The 23203-nt window shown below is 38.4% G+C and overlaps 1 protein-coding gene across 3 annotated transcripts in view; it reads right to left on the bottom strand.

The window, feature by feature from the left end:
- Nucleotides 1-20698, bottom strand: part of LOC111861582 (ATP-dependent helicase brm) — a 46651-nt gene extending 25953 nt beyond the window's left edge. Inside the window, exons 1-12 of one of the 3 annotated variants that reach the window (XM_023846260.2) lie at nt 20483-20698; nt 18512-18854; nt 14170-14503; nt 10477-11023; nt 9020-9158; nt 8760-8921; nt 7069-7265; nt 6326-6467; nt 5180-5294; nt 4227-4400; nt 1595-1721; nt 228-309 (exon numbers count right to left, since the gene is read on the bottom strand). In XM_023846260.2, the coding sequence (XP_023702028.1) occupies nt 228-309; nt 1595-1721; nt 4227-4400; nt 5180-5294; nt 6326-6467; nt 7069-7265; nt 8760-8921; nt 9020-9158; nt 10477-11023; nt 14170-14503; nt 18512-18817 (2325 nt within the window). In that variant the 5' untranslated portion in view covers nt 18818-18854; nt 20483-20698. The other 2 variants (XM_023846259.2, XM_023846261.2) reach the window with 2 other exon arrangements.
- Nucleotides 20699-23203: the final 2505 nt, after the last annotated feature.

Here is a 23203-nt window from a genome sequence, read left to right as displayed (position 1 = left end):
TGAGGGTGCAGGTTGGATTTCTCTGTCTCATGATAGGGCCCAGTGGTGAGCTTTTGAACACAGTAATAAACTTCTGGCTTCCCTTACGCGTAAAGATGTGAGAATTTATAGACCAGATAAGTATTTATCAGCATCTAAAAAAGGACTCTGCTCTATGGAGTTAGTCTTGTCTACAATGCAGTGGTTACTTTATTAGTCATAACAGAAGAGAATACAGCTCTTTCTACCTTTATTTGGTACTCCTTCAGCTTTCCGTTCACTAAGATGGTGGCTTGCTCTGTCACTATCTCATGAATTGTATGTGCAATACTGCAAGAAAATAATAACATTATTTCACACTTAAAAATTTCCTTTTACCATACTATCATCTGGGGTACAATTGCTGCGAAGTCCACTGAAAGTCAACCCCTGTTTCAGAGGAACATATCTCCTCTATTTTCAGGGTCAAAGAATAAACCGAGCAAGATACCAGCATGAAAGCAGATGGCAAGCAGAGCCATTGTCACTTGCTTGGCTTATTCTTCAACCCTGAAGATGAAGCCAACATATTCCTCTAAAACACTGAATTTCAGTGGACTACATAGCATGACACCCCAGACGAGAGTACTCTTCATAATCACCACTGTAAGAACCTCACATCCTACATAAAATAGTAGTTCATGATAATGGCTGAAGTATAAATGTATCATAAATCAATTTTATATAAATTTAATCCCAGTGATGTTTTATGGAGCAAAGCAGTACTACACTATTATTATATTTAAGCATCCTGTTGCACTCTACACGATAAATGATTCAAACTCCGTCCCAAGTGCAAACAATATATATTATATGTCTTTGATCTTGTTCTCTTCTACACTACATGTTTTGGCCTCTAACGGCCATCATCAGGTGTATACTCTTACGTTGCTGCCACACTGAACCCAGTCTAAAATTTAACATTTAAAAAACACATTGTTATTTTCTTTGTTATTATCAACATCTACCTCGTTGATATCTGTCTGGTATGTAGATTATTTTGCACATGTCAATTTTGATTTTCCTGTAGTAGCACTATAAAATCTTTAGTTATAATTTTAAAATCCTTTAAAATTTTCTCTAAATTTTAAATTTAAAATTGTTAGGGTTACTCGCCCTATGTCTAAAGAGCTGCAGCGGCTAGTTCTTGTTTCCACACTGTACAGATGTTATTCTGTGTAGTCTTCCTGTGTGCGTGCCGCTGCTTGTCTTTACTACGTGTGCTACAGTACTACACATAAGAGAAATATCTTTATACAGATATGATGAACAGATTTTTGTGACAATCATGAAGCTGTACAAATTCAGCAGCTGCAATTTGAAGAAGAATTATCAGACGGAGGACTGACAGTTAGTTACTGTGAGACTTCTTTGCCTCAAGAGCTGTGAGTACATTTACTATGTCTACTATAACAGAACTATAATTACTATTCCACTTGTAGTCTACAATCTGTTACTACTGCCTAACTCATGTTGTGAAGTAATGAGAATGAAATGTTTGATGTTATTCTGTCTGTTGTGGCTCTGCGTTCCTCCTTCTGACTGATACCAACAAGTAACCTGTAACTTATCGCACCTGTAATATGTCTGCTCCTCTGTGGATGTTTTGTACTCATCATCTTCAACCTTTGCCTTCTTTATCATCTCTCTTGCCTTGTCCTCATCTGATGCACTTGAACTATTTGATGTATTTGGTTTGAGAGCTGAAAACCAAATATTTATTTTTAACTTACAAGATTAACTATAAAAGTTGTCACATGTTGGTTACTTCACACTTCATTTGTATGACAAGTTTCTTATGTATACTGCAAACATTATATAAAATACTGATCATATCGAACAATAAGTGTGACAGAATAATGAGATCTATGCCCTGCACCATTTATTTATGATGAAACGTTACTGAGAAACTTTAAGAAGTTAGATTTGAGCTTGGTGAAAAGTAGAGGCTATATTAGAATGATACTTGCCAGAATAAAATATCATGGATAAATCTGGTGCAGCCACCCAACATGAAACACCATCAAAATCAGCTAACTAGTTTCAGCAGTGAAACATGCATAGATAGGTGAAGAACTTTTCATTCATTCATTTATTTATAGTTCCAAAAAAATCCATACAGGCATCTGCCTCAGATATAGAACAAGTCAATAATACAATATAGCATATAAATATACATACATAATCAGATAGTCATCATCGTCAAAATTTAAATATTCAATACAACAAAACTACTGTACAGCAATACATTCCATATATCAAAATAACATATAAAATTACATATACGATCAAAGACCACCAAGATCCTTAATATAGTAATATAAAATCTATTTTCTTAATATATAATACACCTGTATCATAACAGTAATAGCACCTTTTTCCTGAGTATTTATTCCACAGTCCATTGCATTCTAGCAATAGGCAACAGTGTTCATTTAAATATACATTTTATTCATACATTCATTCATTCATTCATTACAGTTAAAAAATCCACAAAGGGGTCTGCTTCAAATATAGAAGAAGTCAGCAGCGCAATATAACACATAAATATACATGCATAATCAGATAGTCATCATCATCAAAATTTAAAATACAACACAACAAAACTACTGTACAACAATACATTTCATATATCAAAATAACATTTAAAATTACATACATGATTAAAAGACCGCCAAGCCTCTTAATATAGTAATATAAAATCTATTTTCTTAATATATGATACACCTATATTACAGCAGTGATAGCACCTTTTTCCTGAGTATTTTATTCCATATTCCGTTGCATCCTAGCAATAGGCAGCAGTGTTTATTAAATATACATGAGGGATCAATCTTTATTCCAGCAGTAGTATTCTTCAACAGTATAAAAAGAACTGGTGATAAGAAACTTCTTTAACGCCACTTTAAATCCAGGAATGTCATAAGATAATTGTTTAAGCTCTGGAGGGAGGTGGTTATAAAGTTTGATACCAGAATACCATCCACCTTTCTGAAATATCGTTAAGTTTACCACCGGAAGATGCAAGTCATGATTAAATCTGGTATTACGTGTGTGGACATCAGAGTTTGTTATATAGCAATCTCTATTCTTGACAACCAGCATAAGCAACCATCCAATAAAAATCCACTGTATTTATAAACCTTATGCATTCAATTGATATCTACTTTTTTAACAGCTGAAATGATAACAGCACAGACACTATTGAATGTTATGCCATGCACAAAATCTGGAGTACTTACATCACTGGTCACGGGAAATATAATAAGGGACCAGTGTAAGTAACAGCATTTAACTAACAGATTACAATGAGTCATTTGAAACAAGTATATTTTTCATTAACTGTGAGAAATTTTAAGTTGTAGAAGATGGAGAAGAAACAGGGAATTGCATTGCAAGTAAAAAGCTGAATATCGAATGAAACAGAGAAATATTGTTACAGCAAAGTGGCAAAGCAGCCCTTTTGTGATTTAATTTAAAATATCTCAGAAATGCAAGACATACATGAAAGACATGGAAATGAGGCAGGTAAATAAATTACATAATGCAACAAAATTATGAGACAAAAGTGGGCAAGTCAAGTTTAATTTAACAGAGTCACTACTGTACATATATGTAAAGCCTGATTCTTTTAACATACTTTCATTTCTTCAGGAAAGGAAAAAGCTTATGAAATTGCCATGTTGTTTTCATCTCCATGCCATTCCAGATTTTGAACCATATGACCAATTTTAACAAAGTGTGTTAGAGATATTATGCCACGAAGGGCTACCTCAACTTCATACGCCTTTCATTTCCTACAGTTGATAATAGTAACATGGCAGATATATGAACTTACGAGGTGGGAGTGACACTAGTGCCATTTAATCCAAGGTCCTCAATTTATGTACCTTCAAAATATATTCACTTTTATAACATAATATTCCCAAATAATAAGAATAACAAATATTATTGCTGTGTTTTATATACGTATTATTTGAATAAGACAATCAACATCACAAGTTTTGTAGGACCGGTGATGTCTTCAGTAGTAAGGCAGGATTTATAAGTAAGATTTGAGGATTTATAAGTTCTACCCACAATTCCTTATTCAAGTATTTACAGACATGGGATGTGATATTCAGCAAATTATGACTTCCATTATCTTTCCCTGGGAGATTACAGAAGTTGGGAAATCTCTGCTGTATGAAATCAGTCTGCTTACTCACTGGACAAACAGTCCTGATCGTCCTCCTCTGAGTCTTCTTCTGAGCCATCTTCATCATCATCGTCTTCATCTTCATCATCCTCTTCCTCCTCCAGTACCTCCCAACCAGGATGTGCATCAAGCCAAGCCTGCAACTGACTGGTCAGTGGTGCTTCCTCTCCGGTCAACTGCTTGCCTTCAAGACAAATAAATAGTGATCAAACCTTTCAAAGTGATTACATATTACTATAGTTTCTTTGCTAGACAAGGCTGGTGAAAGCCTAAATACTGTCACAGGAGATGAGATATCCACTCTCCCCACCAAATACAATGTACAATGCATTGGCAGTTACACAAATTTTGTGAATACAATAATGAACCTTTCGGTCCAATAAAAGGTGGTGACTTTGACTACCTGAGTGATAATCATTTCCACGGACGTTCAATAACGTCACATATCAGTGACTAGACATGTGGTTTTGATTGGTAATTGGATTTATTGAACTCTTACGAGTAGAAACTACAAGTAATTATAATGCTATAACTAATTTGTGCACTGAACTTCTCATTACAACACTCATGTCTTCTCAGTTTGTCTTCACTAGCCATTGCTAGATTATGGTTCCCAACAATGCAGATTCATCAGATTCTGTGTTGAACGGATCCTGTCCTCACTGGCTGGTGACTCCCTCATGACTGACTCATCACTCCAACTGTCAACTTTCAACTATCTTGTGGCATCACTGGCCATCAACCACTACTGACTGTAATTGCCGTTGGCAACTCACTCTGTAGCCTCAGGTAGGACTAAATGGAAAACGCCATTTCCAACAGTTTCTCTATTTTTGCGTCTTTGTTCATTGTTGCAGGAACTTGTTTATCGAGTCATTGCCAAGCCATGGCTGTCTTTGTTGGTCAACATGTCACAATATTAAGATCTTCACTTTGTTATCACCATTTCCATACACAACTCACCAGTGGCAATCTCAACAACAGTAACTCCTGTATCCGCAGACTGAGAGCCTTCTTCATCAGCCTCGCCTCCTTCCCCATTGCCTTCACCTTCAGCATTCTTCTTCTTTTTCTTTTTCTGTAAACCAATCATCCTATTCAACAATTTGTTATTTCATGATGTTATATCCAACTGCAGAGAGTATTAATGAAAATGAGATGAAAGGAACACATGATATGTATTGTGAAGTAGAAAGAAATGGCAAAAACGCAGCTGTGATCTCATTCATGGTGATTTACAACTGCAAATTAAATGACATCACAACTACATAAGTCAACATATTTAATACACATCAGCTATGAGGTTCAACAGATATACTTTCATTATCAATCTGCCTTGCCATTGCATAAGTACATATTTCCTTGGAGGGCAACAGAGACAGGCTTTATATGTCTATGGGGTAAGATATGAGTATGCTTGAAATTAAACATTATTAAAACTTTATAACAGTTGACAAGAAGGCAATCATTCGTGACATTCAGGCTTCACTCCTGTCTTCAGATGGCTGGCTGTCACTATAATCACACAGCATGCTGATGTAATGAATCCACTGTGTCAGCAACTTCATTATACAAGTCTGCAAATCCTATCACATCTGAAGAAAATACTATTCTACAACTAGAAGCATTTTCATTCCTCTTTATAGATGAAACTGATCATGTACAGTAATAAATTTATTTCTACTCTGCCCTTTCTTTTTCTTTTGTGCTTTTAAAGGCCGACTAGACAAGTGGTTAGGAAGAGGCCACAGAGTTTTGGAGTTGGGTGCTGAAGCCCTCAGAATTTGGATGGAAGAGCCATGTTACAAACCTCAAGTTCTTGAAAGAAAGTTATATCTTATTGTTTCACATGTTCCTTTGTAAAAATTTTAATTGCAAATACTTCGTGGGGGGGATATGATGTTTCTTCAATTTTAATCCATACAAAGGCATAAACTATTACACTGTTTAGACAGCCTAATAATAAATGAGTTTGTAGACTATTATTCTGTATACTAAATTTGGGATAGAAAGAGTACCAGTCCTCAGAAAATTGACTGCTATTTTAATAGACCATGTAAGAGGACAGGCTGAGAACCATTCATGTAATTGATAAAGAAATTCTCTTACCTTCTTCTGTTTAAGTTCCTGCTGTTTGCGTTTCTGTTCTATCTTATGCTGCTTCACCATTTCAGTGAGATTGCCAATATATTCATCTGTCTGTGACAGCAAAAATGCAAGACGCTTGTCCTTCTTCTGATCAATCAATTTCCTGTAACATTGCACTGATTAGTTCATCAGCTCAGTTAGCTTTGTACTGTGAATAAACATGAACACATGGCCAACTGCACAGGAAAAATACATGTTATAAGAGAGCATAAGATGCTCAATGCATTCAAGAAGTATGAGGTTTAAAGAATCTCAGCTGTAGACTGGGTACACTCTTTTTAAATGAATTTGGGGACTATGGAAACACTAGAATCAAAATTCAGGTGAACATTTACATTTAGCACTTCGCTGGCTATGAGAGAGCATGCTTTTTATGGCTGATGAGATGCAGTGTCAGGCTTCTCATTATATTTTAATGTGATTTTATTAAAGAATATTTAGAATGCTTGTATCTTTGGTACTGCAGTGTGATATTACATTCTGTTTAGTCATGCTTATTTATTTCACTGTTATAAAAATGGGAAAATGACTGAACTGGCACAAGATACTGTTCAATTATTGCCTTTTATGATAGCAGTGATCAACATCTGGGCGCCACAACAAAAAATTTCCTAATCGATGACAGCATGTAGAAATCGCAGAGTAAAGTATAAATTAAATAAAACTGGAATGTATATTTTAAACAATGTCTTTCCTGTATATACCTATATCCTTCTTCGTCCTCTGCCATGAGGCGACGCATACGCTCCTTTTCAATACGTTCCTGCTCTTTCTTCTGCTCACGCTCTGCATTTGCATGGTAATTCATGACTGCCTTGTTCAAGCGTGCCACTCTGGCTTGATTGTTACGATGATATTCTCTGAAATCCTTTCCATGTTGCAGAACTGATATCAAGAATTCCTACAAAATTATAATATGTCTCATGAAAAAGTACCATTTAAAAATCACACTATTTGATATAAAGAATATAATCACAATATAAGATGCAGCTAAGAACTGCAAATTTAGAAAATTACACCTTATCATTACTTTCTTGTAACTTGTTTAGCAGTTCTGTCAACTGGCAGGTAATAAGTTAAAAGTTATTAGGAATTAGAAGAAAATTACTGCAGCCTATTTCAAAGTACTGTCCTAGCATCTGCCCGGTGAAAATGATGAAAACTGTAAGACATCAGGCAGAAAATCTGATCTGCTGAGATTCAAACTAAAAGATGGGATGTGGGAAGAGAGAGTGTACTAGAAAAGGGTATGAAAACACAGGATAGAAAGGAGTGTAGGAAAGAACATGTTTTTTCTTATATAACCTGCAAAGAAACTGCAATGATACATGCTTCCTTTTACTGAAGTACAACTATATCCATCTGTTAATTCACTCACCCATAAAGTAATCAGCAGTAATTTCCACGTCTTAGGTTACATATTCACTAATGTGCAGTTTTTTTACTACCAAAAACTGGGACAATGTTAGTTCTATACTGATTACTTTAATGAATTTCAAGAAACATAACTGGGCCTCACCATAACATGCAAATGTAAATAAAAAATAATCACAAGATGTACCAACATGATCCTGAGAGAAAAACAATACACATATTTACAGATAAACTCCAAACCCATATATTTAATTGTACTTGTAAAATACATGAAATAAATAATCCATCAGGCCCATGTACATTTTGCCACTGTGTCAACGTATAAAGTAGCTAAATTCATAATTAAAGTTGTAATCTAAAACACATATTTCCTAACCACTACATTGCCAAACAAATAAAAAATTATATAACATATAAAAATAGCATTTCACATATAATGTACCACAAGATGTCAATAGAAACCACTGTCTTATATGCCTGTGTATCAGTATAGGAAGTAATCACATTTGTAACACAAAAATTAAAAGCCAATTAAAACAAGTGACCAGGTTTCACCATTAAACACAAGATGAAGCATATATTATCACAGAGATAAATATAAATACATAAAAACTGGTATATATAAAGTAAACTGCAAATGAAGCCCAAAGGCATACAAGCCAGGCAGGCAGGCAGGCAGAAATTTTAAAACAAGGCACAAAGCATAAATATAATATACCATTTAATTATGTGAAAACAAAATAAATTTTAACTGCCCAATTAAAAGACTTGCATCAATAACAAATAATCTTTAAGACAAGTAGGAATATAAAGTTGCAAACAATGTGTACTCCAGATTTTAGTAGAACTTTATATTTGTTCCTTTACTTAAATGTACATACAATTTTAGATACCCAAAGAGCCTCATAACAGCAAGTACAGTCTCTAAGACATCTAAATATGATATGAGACTTGAAAATCACTGCATGTTGTGAATACCCTTATGATGACAGTTGCTTGGTACAGGTATCCACATCCATACCTGGTGTTTTTGTCTCTTTTTTCTCTCTGCCTCCAGTTTCTGCTGTTTCTCCAATTTCTCAGTTGCTCTTGCCTCACGCAATCCTTGGCGTTTGGTGCGTTTGTATGCTTTCACATTCATTGCTGTTTCGAGGGATGTATCCCTTCGTGTACATGATAAAATCTGAAGCAGAGAGGTTTTTTTTTTTTTACAATTAATTCAGGTATCAAGCAGTTATAATAGATACAGATCTTCAACCAAACTGGGCAAGAAGAACTCACCTCACTTCTGAGTTGTCTCTGAAAATTCAGAACTCTGAGAGCTCTGAGTTCTATCTGAGCTTGTACACGAAGATCTTCTGATATGGTGGTGGGTAGGTTACTTAGCTGTTCAATGCGCTCAGCAATACGGGCTGCAACTCTGTAATGCAAAGAATGAGGCAAAAGTGATGACATTGCATTATATGGCACTATAACTGCTGCCACAGCCACTATATTCCAGGAACCTTGTGAACACAGTAGTGAACCTTCAGGTTACAAAAAGGGCAGGAACTTTCTTGATTAACTGATCTACTGAAGGACTTTGAATTTAAGAAGAAATAATGGCTATATTATATTTCACTGCTAATCAATATAAGATGAACACCACTGTTTCTGTGCAGAAAAATCTGCACTAGACTTTCAGAAACAGTCCTTGTTGTTTGTAGTTGTTACTTACATTAGCTGTAAAATGTGATGGGGAATAATAATTTCCCTTCCTTCTCTTATTTGTCCTTGCATCATTCCCTTCCTCTCCAAATTTAAACGGCACCCTCACCTCACAAACAAGAAGAAATTTCAGGTCTTCCCTCATATCCTAGCAGTGATCTCATTGTTGTCATGATCCCAATACTTTTCTTACAGAGGAAATAGTGGGGAACTAGCTGACTTGGACTCAAACCTATGGCTCTAGCAAAAAAATTAACAATTTTCTTGAGGGTCTCTCTCCAAAAAAAATAGAACACCTTCGTCTTCCTCGATATGAGCTTCTCACAGTAGTGACTCCCTTCTGGAATATAACCATGAGTAGTTCAGTGAAATCAAATTAATGTGCCTCCATCTTCGGGGTTGAACAGTAAGCCAAGCAAGAAAACAGCAAGAAGCAGACAGCAAGCAGTAACTGAAACGTTGGATGACTTTCACTGGACTACATGGCATTATATCCCAGAAGAGAGAACTCTTCACATTCAGTCTTTGTTAAATTTGTTAAATTGTGCTCTTTGGGAGCAAGAGATATGGACAGCAACCTCTGGTGATTATACATATGCTCTGAAAAGGTAATCAAACAACTGAATTCCATCCAATACTTCAACACACTAAATATAAGACTAAAGTGCCTTTGTGCCTAAGCATCATTTTATAAATGCTTACTGGGGACCTAAAGGTACAGCCTGAGTATATTCTATGTTACACTAAATGCAAGTGAGTGGCTACCTTCATGCTCCAGCAACTTTACATTTTGAAAAAAAAACCTTGGACCCATTGGAAAGGAGGCTCCACTGCCCCAGCACCAGCCTGGAAAAGGCGATGAAGAGAAACAAACCACTGCTCCTGCCAGGAATTGAACCCCAATCATCCAGCCCAATGCCAGCAACTTTACTGTCTGAGCTATTCCAGCTCATGCAGAGAAGACTTAGCATGGTTTTATTAATCACACAGAAATGACAAGAATTTAAGCATGATTGGAGTGCTCACATTACCTGTTCTCCCTCTCCTGCAATATGAGAAGCGGGTCCAACCCAAGTGGCTTACATACAGATGTGACTCTATTCTGCTTCTGGTGGGCCTGTGGTGCACAGGGCTGTTGGACCGGTGGCGCCGACTGTCTACTTGATGGTATCATTGGGGCCATGCTACCTGACACCGGACCAGAGCCAATGGGCTGCTGCTGAGTTGGCATTTGTGGCATGGGACCTGGTGCTTGTGGCATCACTGTAGGAGGCGGAGGCAGTGGTGCTTGCTGAGCTAGTGGTAGGGAAGGCATGGTGGGCTGAGCAGAAGTTTGCTGAGGGAGTCGTGAAGGCTGTGATACTGGTGCAGGGGGCATGGGCGGTGGCTGTTGTAGTTGTTGTTGTGGCTGTTGTTGATGTTGCTGCTGCTGTTGTTGCTGCTGTTGTTGTGGAGGTGGAGCTGGTCCCATGGGAGGGGCCATTTGAGCAGTCATTGGAGACTGTGTGGGGGGCTGCCCACCTGGGGGGCCTGGTGGCCGCATAGGGTGCTGCATCATGCCAGGTGGGGTAGATGACCCTGTCAGCAACAAACATACAATTCTGTCAATAGTACCTATGGATTAATTGCAGTTTCTAATCTTCTGACCCTCAAGCAGAGAACACTGGGTCAGTCAGCAAGTGATTTATAAATGTTATATGTGAATAAATTTTCTAATTATATAAATTAGAAGGGAAAGACCTCAGAACAAATAAATCTACCATGTCAGGAACAATATAGACTGAGGGTATTTGAGGACTTGGACATTGATGAAAAAATATTAAAATGGATATTAAACAGAGCGCAATACTACGAACTGGATTGTTCTCAGGCCAGGGTATAGTAGTATGTTCTTGTGAATATGGTAATTAACCTCTGGATGTCCATGTAGGGCCAGCAATTTTGACTGAGAGGCTTCTCAAGGACACTGCTCTGTGGAGTCAGTTGGTATTAATGGTTAAGAGCTATTCAAATGTTCAACAAATGCTTTTGTTTTATGAAGCACAAAAGTTCACCATTATCACCATTGAACCACATCTTAAGCCAATCCAATTCTGTTTGTGCCTTCATAATCTATTTCCATAAGATTTAATTTAATACTATAATCCAATTTTGATACACAGAATGGAACTTCTGCTATTACTTTCTATGAAAGTGGGACATGATTTCTTACTTTCTGGAAGAAATAATAATTACAATTACAGGTAATTCTTGTCCTAATGTTTGCATGGCTCACAAGCTTCTGGGCCTCATCAGTGAACCCTGTTGTAATATTTTGGATGGTACAACATTCACCCTGATGATGGAAACTGCACTATTTGCCAAAAGGGACAAATTTCAAGAAGCATGACATAAGCTGAAAAGTCAATCTTGCACAGTAATTACAAGAGTTTGAAAACAAAGTCTCAGAAAATATTCAGACCTAAGAAGGGTGAAGTGTCAGATTTAGGACACTGGATAAGAAAGAACTATGGTCACCCGGTATTCTCTGAGTAGTGAAGTCTGGGAGGCTATGAGGAGCTGGGCATGCAGAATACAAGGCATGCATACAACATTTCAGTGGAGAAATCTCTGAGAAAATGAGTACTTGGAAGAATGAGAAGGAGATATGAGGGCAATATCAAGATGAATTTTAGAAAGACAGGTTGTGGGGATGGAAGGTAGATAAAACTGGCTCTGGACCATGTCTAGTAGTAGGCTTTGGTATTAATGGTGCTGAACATTCAGATTCAAATTCCATAAATTTCTCTACATTTATTAATCATCCTATCATTGACACCCTGGTGGTGTTATTAACAACAAACTTAAAATTATCAAAATTAACTTCATCTCATCACATATACGAGGGTCGTCCACAAAGTAAGTTTCCCTGGGGCCGTTTACAGAAACATAACACAATTTCATGGAAATATTTATTGCAACAGATACAGCAAGTGTTCAGCTATTTTTCAACATAATCGCCACCAGAACTGAGACATCTGCCATACCGTTGGACCAACTTTTGAATACCTGTATCATAGAAGTCTGCCGCCTGGGATTGGAACCACTGTGTGGCAACCATCTCCGCCCCTCTGTCATTCTCAAAATGCTGACGCTCACTGGACAGGAATTTCTTGAGGTGTAGGAAAAGATGGAAATCACTGGGAGCGAGGTCCAGGCTGTAGGGTGGATGATTAAACACCTCCCAGCTGAACTCCTGCAGGAGACTTGCTGTCCGTCAAGCTGTGTGCGGCATAGCGTTATCGTGCAGGAAGACAATACCGGCACTAAGCATCCTGCGCTGCTTGTTCTGAATGGCCCGTCACAATTTCTGCAGTGTTTCACAGTAACGCTCAGCATTCACCGTCTCACCTCTGGTCAGGAATTCGACGTGGAGAACGCCCCGTCTGTCCCAGAATACCGTGCACATCACTTTCCGCACCGACAACGTCTGCTTGAATTTCGTCTTACAGGGAGATCCACTGTGATGCCAATGCATTGACTGCTGCCTGGTTTCTGGGGTAAAGCGTGCAATCCACGTTTCATCACCTGTGATGATCCGGTCCAGAAACTCATTGCCGTCATCATGGTACCGCTGCAGAAAGGTCAATGCTGACTCCATACTCTTTGTTTTGTGTTCTGGTGTCAGTTGCTTCGGCACCCACCTGGCGCACAATTTCCTGAACAACAGGTGCTCCGTGACAATCTCGTGCAACAAGGTGCGGGACATGATTGCTGATGAGTTCCACAATTGTGACACGACGATTCTCCATAATGCGTTCCCGCACAAGCTCCACCCGGTCGTCTGTAATGATGGATGGCCGCCCACTGCGCTTCTCATCATGCAAACTTTGTCGACCTGCTGAAAACTGTCTGCACCAGTGACGCACCATCTGCTTGCTCATGACGTTAGGCCCATAGATCTGGCACAGCTGACGATGAATTTTGATCGGCGCTATGCTCTGTGCATTCAAAAACTTTATCACTGACCACACTTCACAGTCGGCGGGAGCTGGAAAACGAGCCTCCATCTTCAACAGCTGCAACGATGCTACTGTGGGAATGCTGGAAATTCCATTTGTGCATGCGCCATGCTACGTCATTGCTCTATCACGTACGTGCAGTCGCTTCGCGCAATATAAGGCTTGCTAGCTGTGGGATGTGTGGGAAACTTACTTTGTGGACGTGCTGCGTAACTTACAACTTATAAATGCTTATATGTGCTATCTTGGCTCTGTGTTAGTTAGTTATTTAGAGAGGGTGGGTTTCCCCATGCACCATGACCAGTTTGATCTATTGTGCTTCCCTCTATGATATTCTACCAGTCTCTATACCCTACCGATAAATGGTGCGTACCATCAGTCCCGCCGAGCAAGCGAGTTCGGCCACTTGCTTAGCGGTATCTATAATGCTTCCCCCATCTATCAGAGGCCTTAGAGACTATGGTTGGGGGGGAAATGTCCTGGAATTTGACTCAGTGATCCCCTTTGGGGATATGAGGTTCGTTTACGTGCCGTAAGGTTATGACATGGGACACACAGCTTAAAGTCCCTCCCAGAGGACTTGTTCCCTGAATTTTTCCGCCCTTAAAAATTCGACGACCTTCGCCGGGTATTTGAACCCGCGTACCACGAGTCATGAGGTGGGAACATTACCTCTAGACTACGGAGGCCGCTTTGGCTCTGTGTTTATTTTAAGATGGATACCTGAGTCAGACTGCTGCTGATTGGTCCGTTGCTGCTGCTGCTGTTGTTGTTGCTGTTGTTGTTGTTGTTGCTGCTGTTGTTGCTGCTGTTGTTGCTGCTGCTGTTGCTGTTGTTGCTGAAGCTGTTGCTGCTGTTGATAGGGTGGAGTGGGGCATTGGCTGGGGTGACTGAGTGGGGGGTCAATCCTCTTTGTCTGTATTGCCATTGCAATTTGCTGTGACAGTGGTTGGTTCCGTGACAGCAGCCGATATGCCATGATTTGCACTCGCAGTTGCTGCAGCTGGTTTGAACTGAAGGCATGTTTCTGTTGTGGGTCATTTGGGCCACTGAACCCCTGAAACACATCATTACATGCAGTGGAGGGAAGGCAAATGGTCGGCCACAAATGTATTCTTCAAATACTGGATAATAATGGCATGTTTTATTTTGAGGACTTCAAAATGTACACCCCTAAAATGTAAAATCATAAGAATATAAAGAGACAGTTATGGTGTCATCAAGAAGGATCACGACTGAGAAAAATGAACCCATAATTAAGGCTTAAAAATTTATTTTGTTGGTGATAATGATGTCAACTTTGAAGATACTTTCTATATACAAAGCATGACTGGTCAATAATAAAATTTTCAAAGTGACAAGTAAGAAATAAAATTTGTCAAAAAGACAAGTGAAAAACACTTTTTTCAAAAGAGGTAAAATATAAAGACAACTTACTAAATCATATTACAAGGAGGGGGCACGAGGCAGCGTAGTTTGTTGAGGCACTATGCTACAAGCCAGAAGGTTGTGGGTTCAAGTCCCAATGAGGTCACTGGATTTTTTCAATTGACCTAATCCTCCCAGCCGCACTATGGCCCTGGGATCGACTCAGCCTCTATCAGAAATGAGTACCAGGAATATTCTTGGGGGTAAAGGGCAGCCGGCACGTAGGGCTGACAACCTTGCCGCCATCTATATGCTGATTGTCTAGAAAAAATGTGGGAACCTCAATATCTCACAACCCTACGGGGGCCTTCATGGCCTGTTACAGGGATAGCTTTACTCTACTCTCTACTCTATTACACAAGGAGTCTATGAAATGACAGCTGTTACTGTACACACTAAGTTCTCACAGAAGCTACTCCATAGAATCCTATCTAGGTACAGATTTTGAGGCCTTGACTTCATTCTTCTCAAGTTGTCTGAGTTGTCATTCAAGTTACAAAATTCAGGGTATTTGAAGAGGAGGTCTACTATTTTCTGGGATGTGACCCTATAGTCTCTGAAGATTTTCTTTTTTCAGAATCCTGAAATAAGACAAAGACATGACTACCACCTGAATCAAGGCAAATCAGTGAAGTTTGCAAGCTTTGTACTATATTCAATAAATAAAACCAGAAAAGCGCCAGTCAAAATTCAGTGGAATAATCAATAACATAACTGCAAGAAACTCTATTTGTTATATTTCTTAAAATGTATTTCAGTAGCTAAGTTCCTGGTGAACATATGTTAAGCACCCCGTGATCAGTAGAGAGAACTGATCATTGTTCTTATACTGTGCAGGTAGAATGAATATTTTATATAAGCTACAATCATTTCCAATGCAGTCACCATATTGTGTTGGTGATGACAGGACGTTAAAAGTACAAAGGTATTTCTTCTCAAAAGAGGCAAACCCACTTTTATTAAAGTACATAATATTCCAAACTGTCCACTTTACGCTATAGATATGATGAGTATACGTATTACAGAGAGAGAGAGAGAGAAAATAGCGTGTTACTGCCACAACTGAAAATATGAAGTCTAGGGCAAGCTTTCTTCGATAAAGACCTGGGAAGAGGAATGGATGCCATTTAACTACAAAATTCATAGTTCCACATAGATAAGAGTTCCAAAACCAAAATAAAAATGTGGAGCGAGACATACTCCGTTCTAAAAATCAGTGTTACAAATTTCAGTTGATATTTTTAAACATATATTACATCCAATGAGGGCACACGATAGCGTAGTTGGTTGAGGCCAGAAGGTCGCTGGTACAATTCCCTCCTAGGCCACTGAATTTTTCAGTTGACCTCATCCTTCCAGCCACACTATGGGCCTGGGTTCCACTCGACCTCTAACACAAATAAGTACCAGGAATATTCCTGAAGGGTAAATGGTGGCTGGTGTGTAATGCTGATAACCTTACCACCATCAGTGAGCCAACTGTCTAGAAAATGTGGGAACCTAGAAGTCTCATAGACCCCCACGGCCTGTTACTGGGATAGCTTTACCTTATTACACCCCATCCTAAAATTCTGTCCATCTACAATGTAATATGATGTGTTATGACCATTTAACATTAAAATTAACATGTATATTAAGTTCAGATATGCAACCGATTCAAAAAATTTGTGTCATAAACATATAAGGACATGAAAGAAGTCTGTGTATGTTATCACATCCATGTTCGTGTGTGTGTGTGTGTGTTTGTGTCCCACAACAGATTTCAACAAAAAGGCCAGTTTTATGAAATTCTATAGGAAAACTGTGACCTTCATTCCTAACGGAGTTCGAGTCCTGGTAGGAGTAAGATTTTTCTCCTCTCCACGACTTCCAGACCGATTCTGAGGCCCAAACAGCCTCCTATACAATCGGTATGGGGGACTTTTCCCTAAGAGTAAAGCGGCCGCGGCGTGAAACTGACCACTCACCTCCAACTAGTGCCGAGGTCAAGAATGGTGAAGCTATACATCCACTACCCCATGCTTCTTCATGGAGTAGTGCTTAATTACTTGAGCACAGGGACAACTTTACCTTTTATGCAAATGTTACAGTGAAAATAGAAATATCATGGCTACCATGAAGAACATGTATTTATTTACAAGAACGTGTCAAGCCTTCTGGCTGAGTTACTTGACTAATATCGGCAAACCGGAGAACAGTAAGCCTACCCCCGCAGCTGTAACTTTCCAAACACTTGTTGTCAACTTATGTTTGTGAGGCCTGAACTTGCTGTTCACACAGGTGCATTATGTGTTATATGGGTCTTGGACCTGTCATCTGATTCACTGAAATGCTTATAATGCTGGTCTTAATTAGATAAGAAGCCATTCCTGTACCAATTGAAAGCTAAGAAATCAATCAGTATAAGAATAAGCTCTCTACCTTAATTAGGACCAGAGTTTTAAGCATTTTAATGAATCAAAGTGCTGGAAAAACTTAAGGAAAATTTCAAACTTCAAACTGCAATAACTTTGAAATTCACTGACATGGGCAGGTCAATTCCTTTTTATATAGAGCACAAAAGTGTTTTCAGCACAGTACATCTTGTGATACAAAATAATTAATGCAACAACCAACCACTGACAGACTTGCTTTTCTTTGACTAATTAACTCTTTCGAACTCTTCTCTAAGTATAATTAGAATTATCAAGTCAAGGAGGATGAGGTGGGCAGGGTATGTATCACGAATGGGGGAGAAGAGGAATGCATATATGATATTGGTGGGAAAGCCAGAAGGAAAGAGACCACTGGGAAGACCAAGGGGCAGGTGGGTGGACAATATTAAAATGTTACAAATGATAAAACAATTCTGTCTAGTGTCTGTTGAAGCTTTTACTACTTCACTTCTTAGCACCCTAACATGTTTCAGTCCCTATAGGCCATCATCTGAGGGAACATCAATACTTTTAGAAACTACTATTACATTGGGTGTTTTGATTTTTAAAATACATAAATATACAATATTTGTAATATACACTTTATACAAAATCCAAATTTCTTACAACTACAGCAACTGTCCTTGGTGCATTAAAGTTTTTTTAAAAACTTTTTGTTATTTAAGTTAAAATTCTTTAACCAAATAGGTTTGTGTCCCTTGTCCTTTCACTCCCTCCGATGACAGTCTATAGGGACCGAAACATGTTAGGGTGCTAAGAAGTGAAGTAGCAAAAGCTTCAACAGTCACACTGGACGGAATTGTTTTATCATTTGTAATATTGTTAGTGTGATGGACCAGAATGAAACAAATCAAATATTAAAATGGATCTTACAGAGACAGGATGGGATGGTATGGATTTGATTGATCTGGCTCAGGATAGGGACCAGTGGAGGGCTCTTCTGAACACGGTAATGAACCTTCGGGTTCCATAAAATGCTGGGAAATTCTTGAGTAGTTACAGATTTTTGCTTCTCCTCAAGGTCTCAGCTCCGTACATAAGTAAGTAATTAACTCTTTCACCACTTAAATAATATATCAGCTTGTCAGTGAGGAATACAAATTAAGAAAACACAACCTTCATATGAGCAACAAAAAATTAATTTACTGGCACAGGGTTGTTGGTGTCACACTTGGCAAGCTACCTGAATACAGTATCCTTACCTGAGGTCCAGGCTGAGGGTGGCCCATGCCCATGGTATGCTGCTGGAACGTTTGTGTGCCTGAAGTCATGGCATGCTGCGGTGGCCCTGATGGTCCATTCATATGCATCACTCCTGGAGATGGGCCTTGGGTGTAGCCTGTTGGACTGTGTGGATGATGTTGTGGAGGGCCCATAGTAGTTGGTGCCTGAGGCGGTGGTGGCATGCCTGATGGAGACGGCATGGGTGAAGGGGACTGCTGGGGAGGTCCCATTGGAGGAGTCTGGGGAGGGGGCATAGGTGAAGACTGGGGTGAAGGGCTTGTCATTCCTCCACGTTCCACTTCCAGCTTCTATTTTTCAGATCTGCAAGATAATCCAACCATAAAATGTAGTAGTTGTAGTCATGATACTGTATCACACTGTTGGTTAGTTCAGTTACAGGGAAGCTGCTAACTCATGGGATGTTTTGGAATAGTTTCAAAGCAACAGACTCAGCAGCTAGAAATATGTTAATCATATCACATCACATACACCAGATAGAAATGAGGAATCATAATTTTAGAATATATGTCTTGGTGAGGCAGTACATGCATGAATAAAATTCTCATTCCACTAATTGTAAGGACCCTTTTCAAGAGCTCTGTTCAAACAATACATCCTGAAAGAAAGAACTGTACTTCAAACCCTTCAGTATCTTCTTAAATACTGTTACAACATGAAGGATTTTGTGAAGATTTCTATCTCAGTCTCCCAAGGAGACAACAATGAGTGATAAAACATTATACAAACTATTAGCTTGGTCAGCTGATTTTATAGCCACGATTGTAACATCTGTTATTTCATCTCACATTTGAGGCAATTTTCTACTGCATAGCAATTACAGGTTAATAACGTTGTACCAATTACAATGGCAAAGTCAGATCATGAGATAACTATGAAAGGAAAATCTGGAGAGGAAGGGTCACTGAAGGGTGCTAAACCAGCATTGCAAGAAGAGGTGTTGAAACCAACAAGAAACGCGGATAGGATGACTTCACACATGAAGTGGGGAAACTGTGCTACAATGTTTAGTATGAAAGTTTGTTGCAAAAATAAAAGAAAACTGTAACACTGATTAATAAGTTTTTCAATTATAAGAAATGAAGTCCGCTCTGTAAAACTCAATCAACTCCAGGCCCAGCATTCCTTGGCCATGCACAAAGGAAATCATATAAGTCCACAGTGAGAAATGTCAGCAAAATCTACAGCATAATAAATCGAATTATGCCTTAACACTTATATTCAATGTGGACTTCATTCAGTTTTGGGGAAAATGAACCACTGAATCATAATGTGTATGTAAGGCTCTTTGATAACCTTAGAAATGTGTTCATTGATTGAGGCTGTGCCCACTATACATCATTAAACACTCAGAAGGCATTTCATTATATAAATAACATATACATGAGATGAAAGAAACACAATGATGACTTCATTCATATAACACATATTTAATACATCACGAACAGATAAAAAAATTTGAACTGTCACATTAGGTAAAGGGTATCAAAACGTTTCTCCGATCCCCTTCTGAATCATGTTAATGACCTCTCTTTGTTGTTGGATTCAGCACAGTTAAATATATCTGTTTGCTAAACAGACAATGGGAAGTGGAGAAAACGATCTACAAACTTTTCTGATTTACTGATGTTTCCTGCATTTGTTTTAAATTATCCCTAACAAAATGCACCGATAAATTTCACGCTAATACTTTACACCGGTAACGAGGTGCCTGAAAATGGCTACAAATTCCAAGCCGTCTTAATATAATTTGATATGTTACTCTCGTTACCTTCGATTAAAGGAATTCAATAGATCTATTAGTTCATCTTGTCTCTAACACCACTTCATGGATTGAGGATTATGTACCATATTGATAAATAACACGGTTCTTCAACACGAAACAACACAACCACAATCAAAGCAATAATCCATAAACAAAAAGCTCGCACCTTTCTGACAGCAGAAGATGCTCAATTATTGCCAAGATTGTAAATAAAAAATTCCTACAAACATGGTGAAGTTACACGTAATTTCTTTTATTTCCTATATTCGAATGTTTCGTTGATCTTATGACACTTTAATTGCACAGCTAATCATTTAAAATTTCCCAGTCCCTTACAGCTTCAGTCCCGTAGCAACCTAACTTTCTGAACCCTACACGAATACTTCAGCCAGCCCATACCGGCAGAAATGCGGTGCACGGATTTTTGTTCTGATACGGGCACGGATAGTACGTAAGAGATAAAATAAGACAGAAGGTCTTTATATGGGCGCTATGTTTGAAACCGTGGTCCCAGAGATAAAGGTACTACTACTACTACTACTACTACTACTTAACCCTCTAAACTGGGTTGTAGGAACCATACCTCATGTCCTTAATATCTTCATGAATGTAGTTTTGATTTGGATATATCCGGCTCAGGATAGGGACCAGTGGAGGGCTCTTGTGAACACGGTGATGAACCTTTGGGTTCCATAAAATGCTGGGAAATTCTTGAGTAGCTGCAAAATTGGCGGCTCCTCCAGAAGGGCTCAGCTCCATGAGTAAGTAAGTAAGTATGTAGTTTTGATGAGCGACTGTGGTTTGTGGGATCCATACCCCACAGTTAATCTGTCTTTAATTTCTTCATAAATGTAGCTTTGACTTGTTACTGAGGTAATTAAGGTGGCACGCAGTAGCGTAGTTGGTTGAGGCACTATGCTACAAGCCGGAAGGTCATGAGTTCAAGTCCTGATGAAGTAATTGGACTTTTTTCAATTGACCTAATCCTTCCAGCTGCACTATGGCCCTGGGTTTGACTCAGCCTGTAACAGAAATGAGTACCAGGAAAATTCTTGGAATATTCTTCAGGGGTAAAGGGCAGCTGGCATGTAGGGCTGACAACCTTGCTGCTATCTATGAGCCGATTGTCTAGAAAATGAGGGAAGCTCAACATCTCACAATCTTATGGGCCTCCATGGCCTGTTACAGGGATACCTTTACTGAGGTAATTAAACTTTGCCATGTTTCCAAAGAATTTATTAGTTGTCTCTATATTATGATTTTGTCTGATTAGCACACATCAACATATTATATCAACATTAAGGCATTTTATCAAAGTTTTATGGTATTTATATTTCTGTCCATTAAAGTAATATCTTCAGCAAAGACCTGAAGTCTTGTGTTCCTAGTGCTGTAGCTGAGAAAAAAAGTGGTCTGGGGCAGTGCCATGGAACTTCTTTTAAAGATGATCGTGTCAAAAAACAGGCAACAAGACATACAAACTAATAAAAAATCCGCTTTTAGTGTTGTTTTTTTATAAGAACAATAATTCCATATCAATAATTGAATATTGTGTTCATGAGAACACTAGAAATGAAAATTTTGGTAGTATTTTTATTAAATGTTTTACTTACAATTAAAATAAAAGAACTTACATTCCTTATCATTTGATATCTCTGTTCGAGGTGGAAATGCCAACCTCTTTTATGACTACAATTTCTGTGATCTGTTTTATAATATAATTCCGAATTTAAAATGTGAAATTAATACATAAATGACAAGAATGCCCTCACATCATAATTGCGTGCATTTCTTTCAACCTGGAACTGCATGCTACATTGCCCATTCGGTACCAATTCCTCTTACTTACTTTAACCTTCCTGTATGGACTTCACTGGAGTTCATTTCAACACATTTTAATTAATTCAACTGGTTTTATGGTTATATTGAATTCAGCGAGAACACTGTAAGTATTTCTCTCTTACCTGAACCAAACACTTTCTTGAATTCTGTGAACAGGTAATTAATTGTCCCACTTCACATTATATGTTTTGGAGGACTATACTGCCTCTATTGTCAGAAATTGAAAGTAATCCAAAGCAACCAGCAGCAGACTAGTGGCTAACTTCCTTCTCAGCGTTTAAGAGTTGATGTTTTGGAGTTCTAGTAATCTCACTCAATGTTTTGCAGTTCTGGTAATCTCATTCAATTATTTACAGCAACAAGAAAATTGTGGACAATATTCAAAGATACTATATTCTACAAATGTGATAAGATACAACAATTTGTCTTTTACATTTGATTTATTTTTTGCCATTGTCTTATTATTGGTCTGTGGCTATTCAGTACAAACTGTACAACAGGAAGGAATGTGCTGAGCTGAGATGAGATGACAGCCACAGCATGGCACCAGAATATACTTACCCACCTTTCTCTGGCAGCCAAATTACTTGTCTGGCTGTTAGATTTTCAAGGACTTTTTGACTTCTGAGCTTGAGTGTGCTCACTAGACTCTGTAAGAAAGTGTAACCTTTTCATTTTCTCATATATATACAGTCAACTCTCGATTATCCGGGGGCGGATTAACCGGTTTGCGGCTTAACCGGGGCTTTTTTTTTTAAGTTTATATGTTGTTTAATATTCATTCACTTTTGTTTCACATGGTGAGTTTAACACTATTTTCGCACTAGTGTGAACCGAGCTCTGCATTATTTCGTCCCGTTATGCGAACACAATGTTCTAGGGTGGGGGTGAAAGAATGCAAGAATTTTTGGAAAGTTTCAAGGACAAATACACCGCCCCAGGTTATTTAACGGTACCATCTCAGTGTGAGAGTGCATTGTGAAAGTAAGTATCAGTTTCTTAATATAGATCTTCAAGTGCGTTAGCAAAATGTCGGGGTTTAAAA

The sequence above is a fragment of the Cryptotermes secundus genome, unplaced genomic scaffold (genome assembly GCF_002891405.2).
Source record: "Cryptotermes secundus unplaced genomic scaffold, Csec_1.0 scaffold2113, whole genome shotgun sequence".
Classification (NCBI taxonomy): domain Eukaryota; kingdom Metazoa; phylum Arthropoda; class Insecta; order Blattodea; family Kalotermitidae; genus Cryptotermes; species Cryptotermes secundus.
The sequence above is the reverse complement of the archived record's forward strand: the minus strand, read 5'-3'. Positions and strand labels throughout refer to the sequence as shown.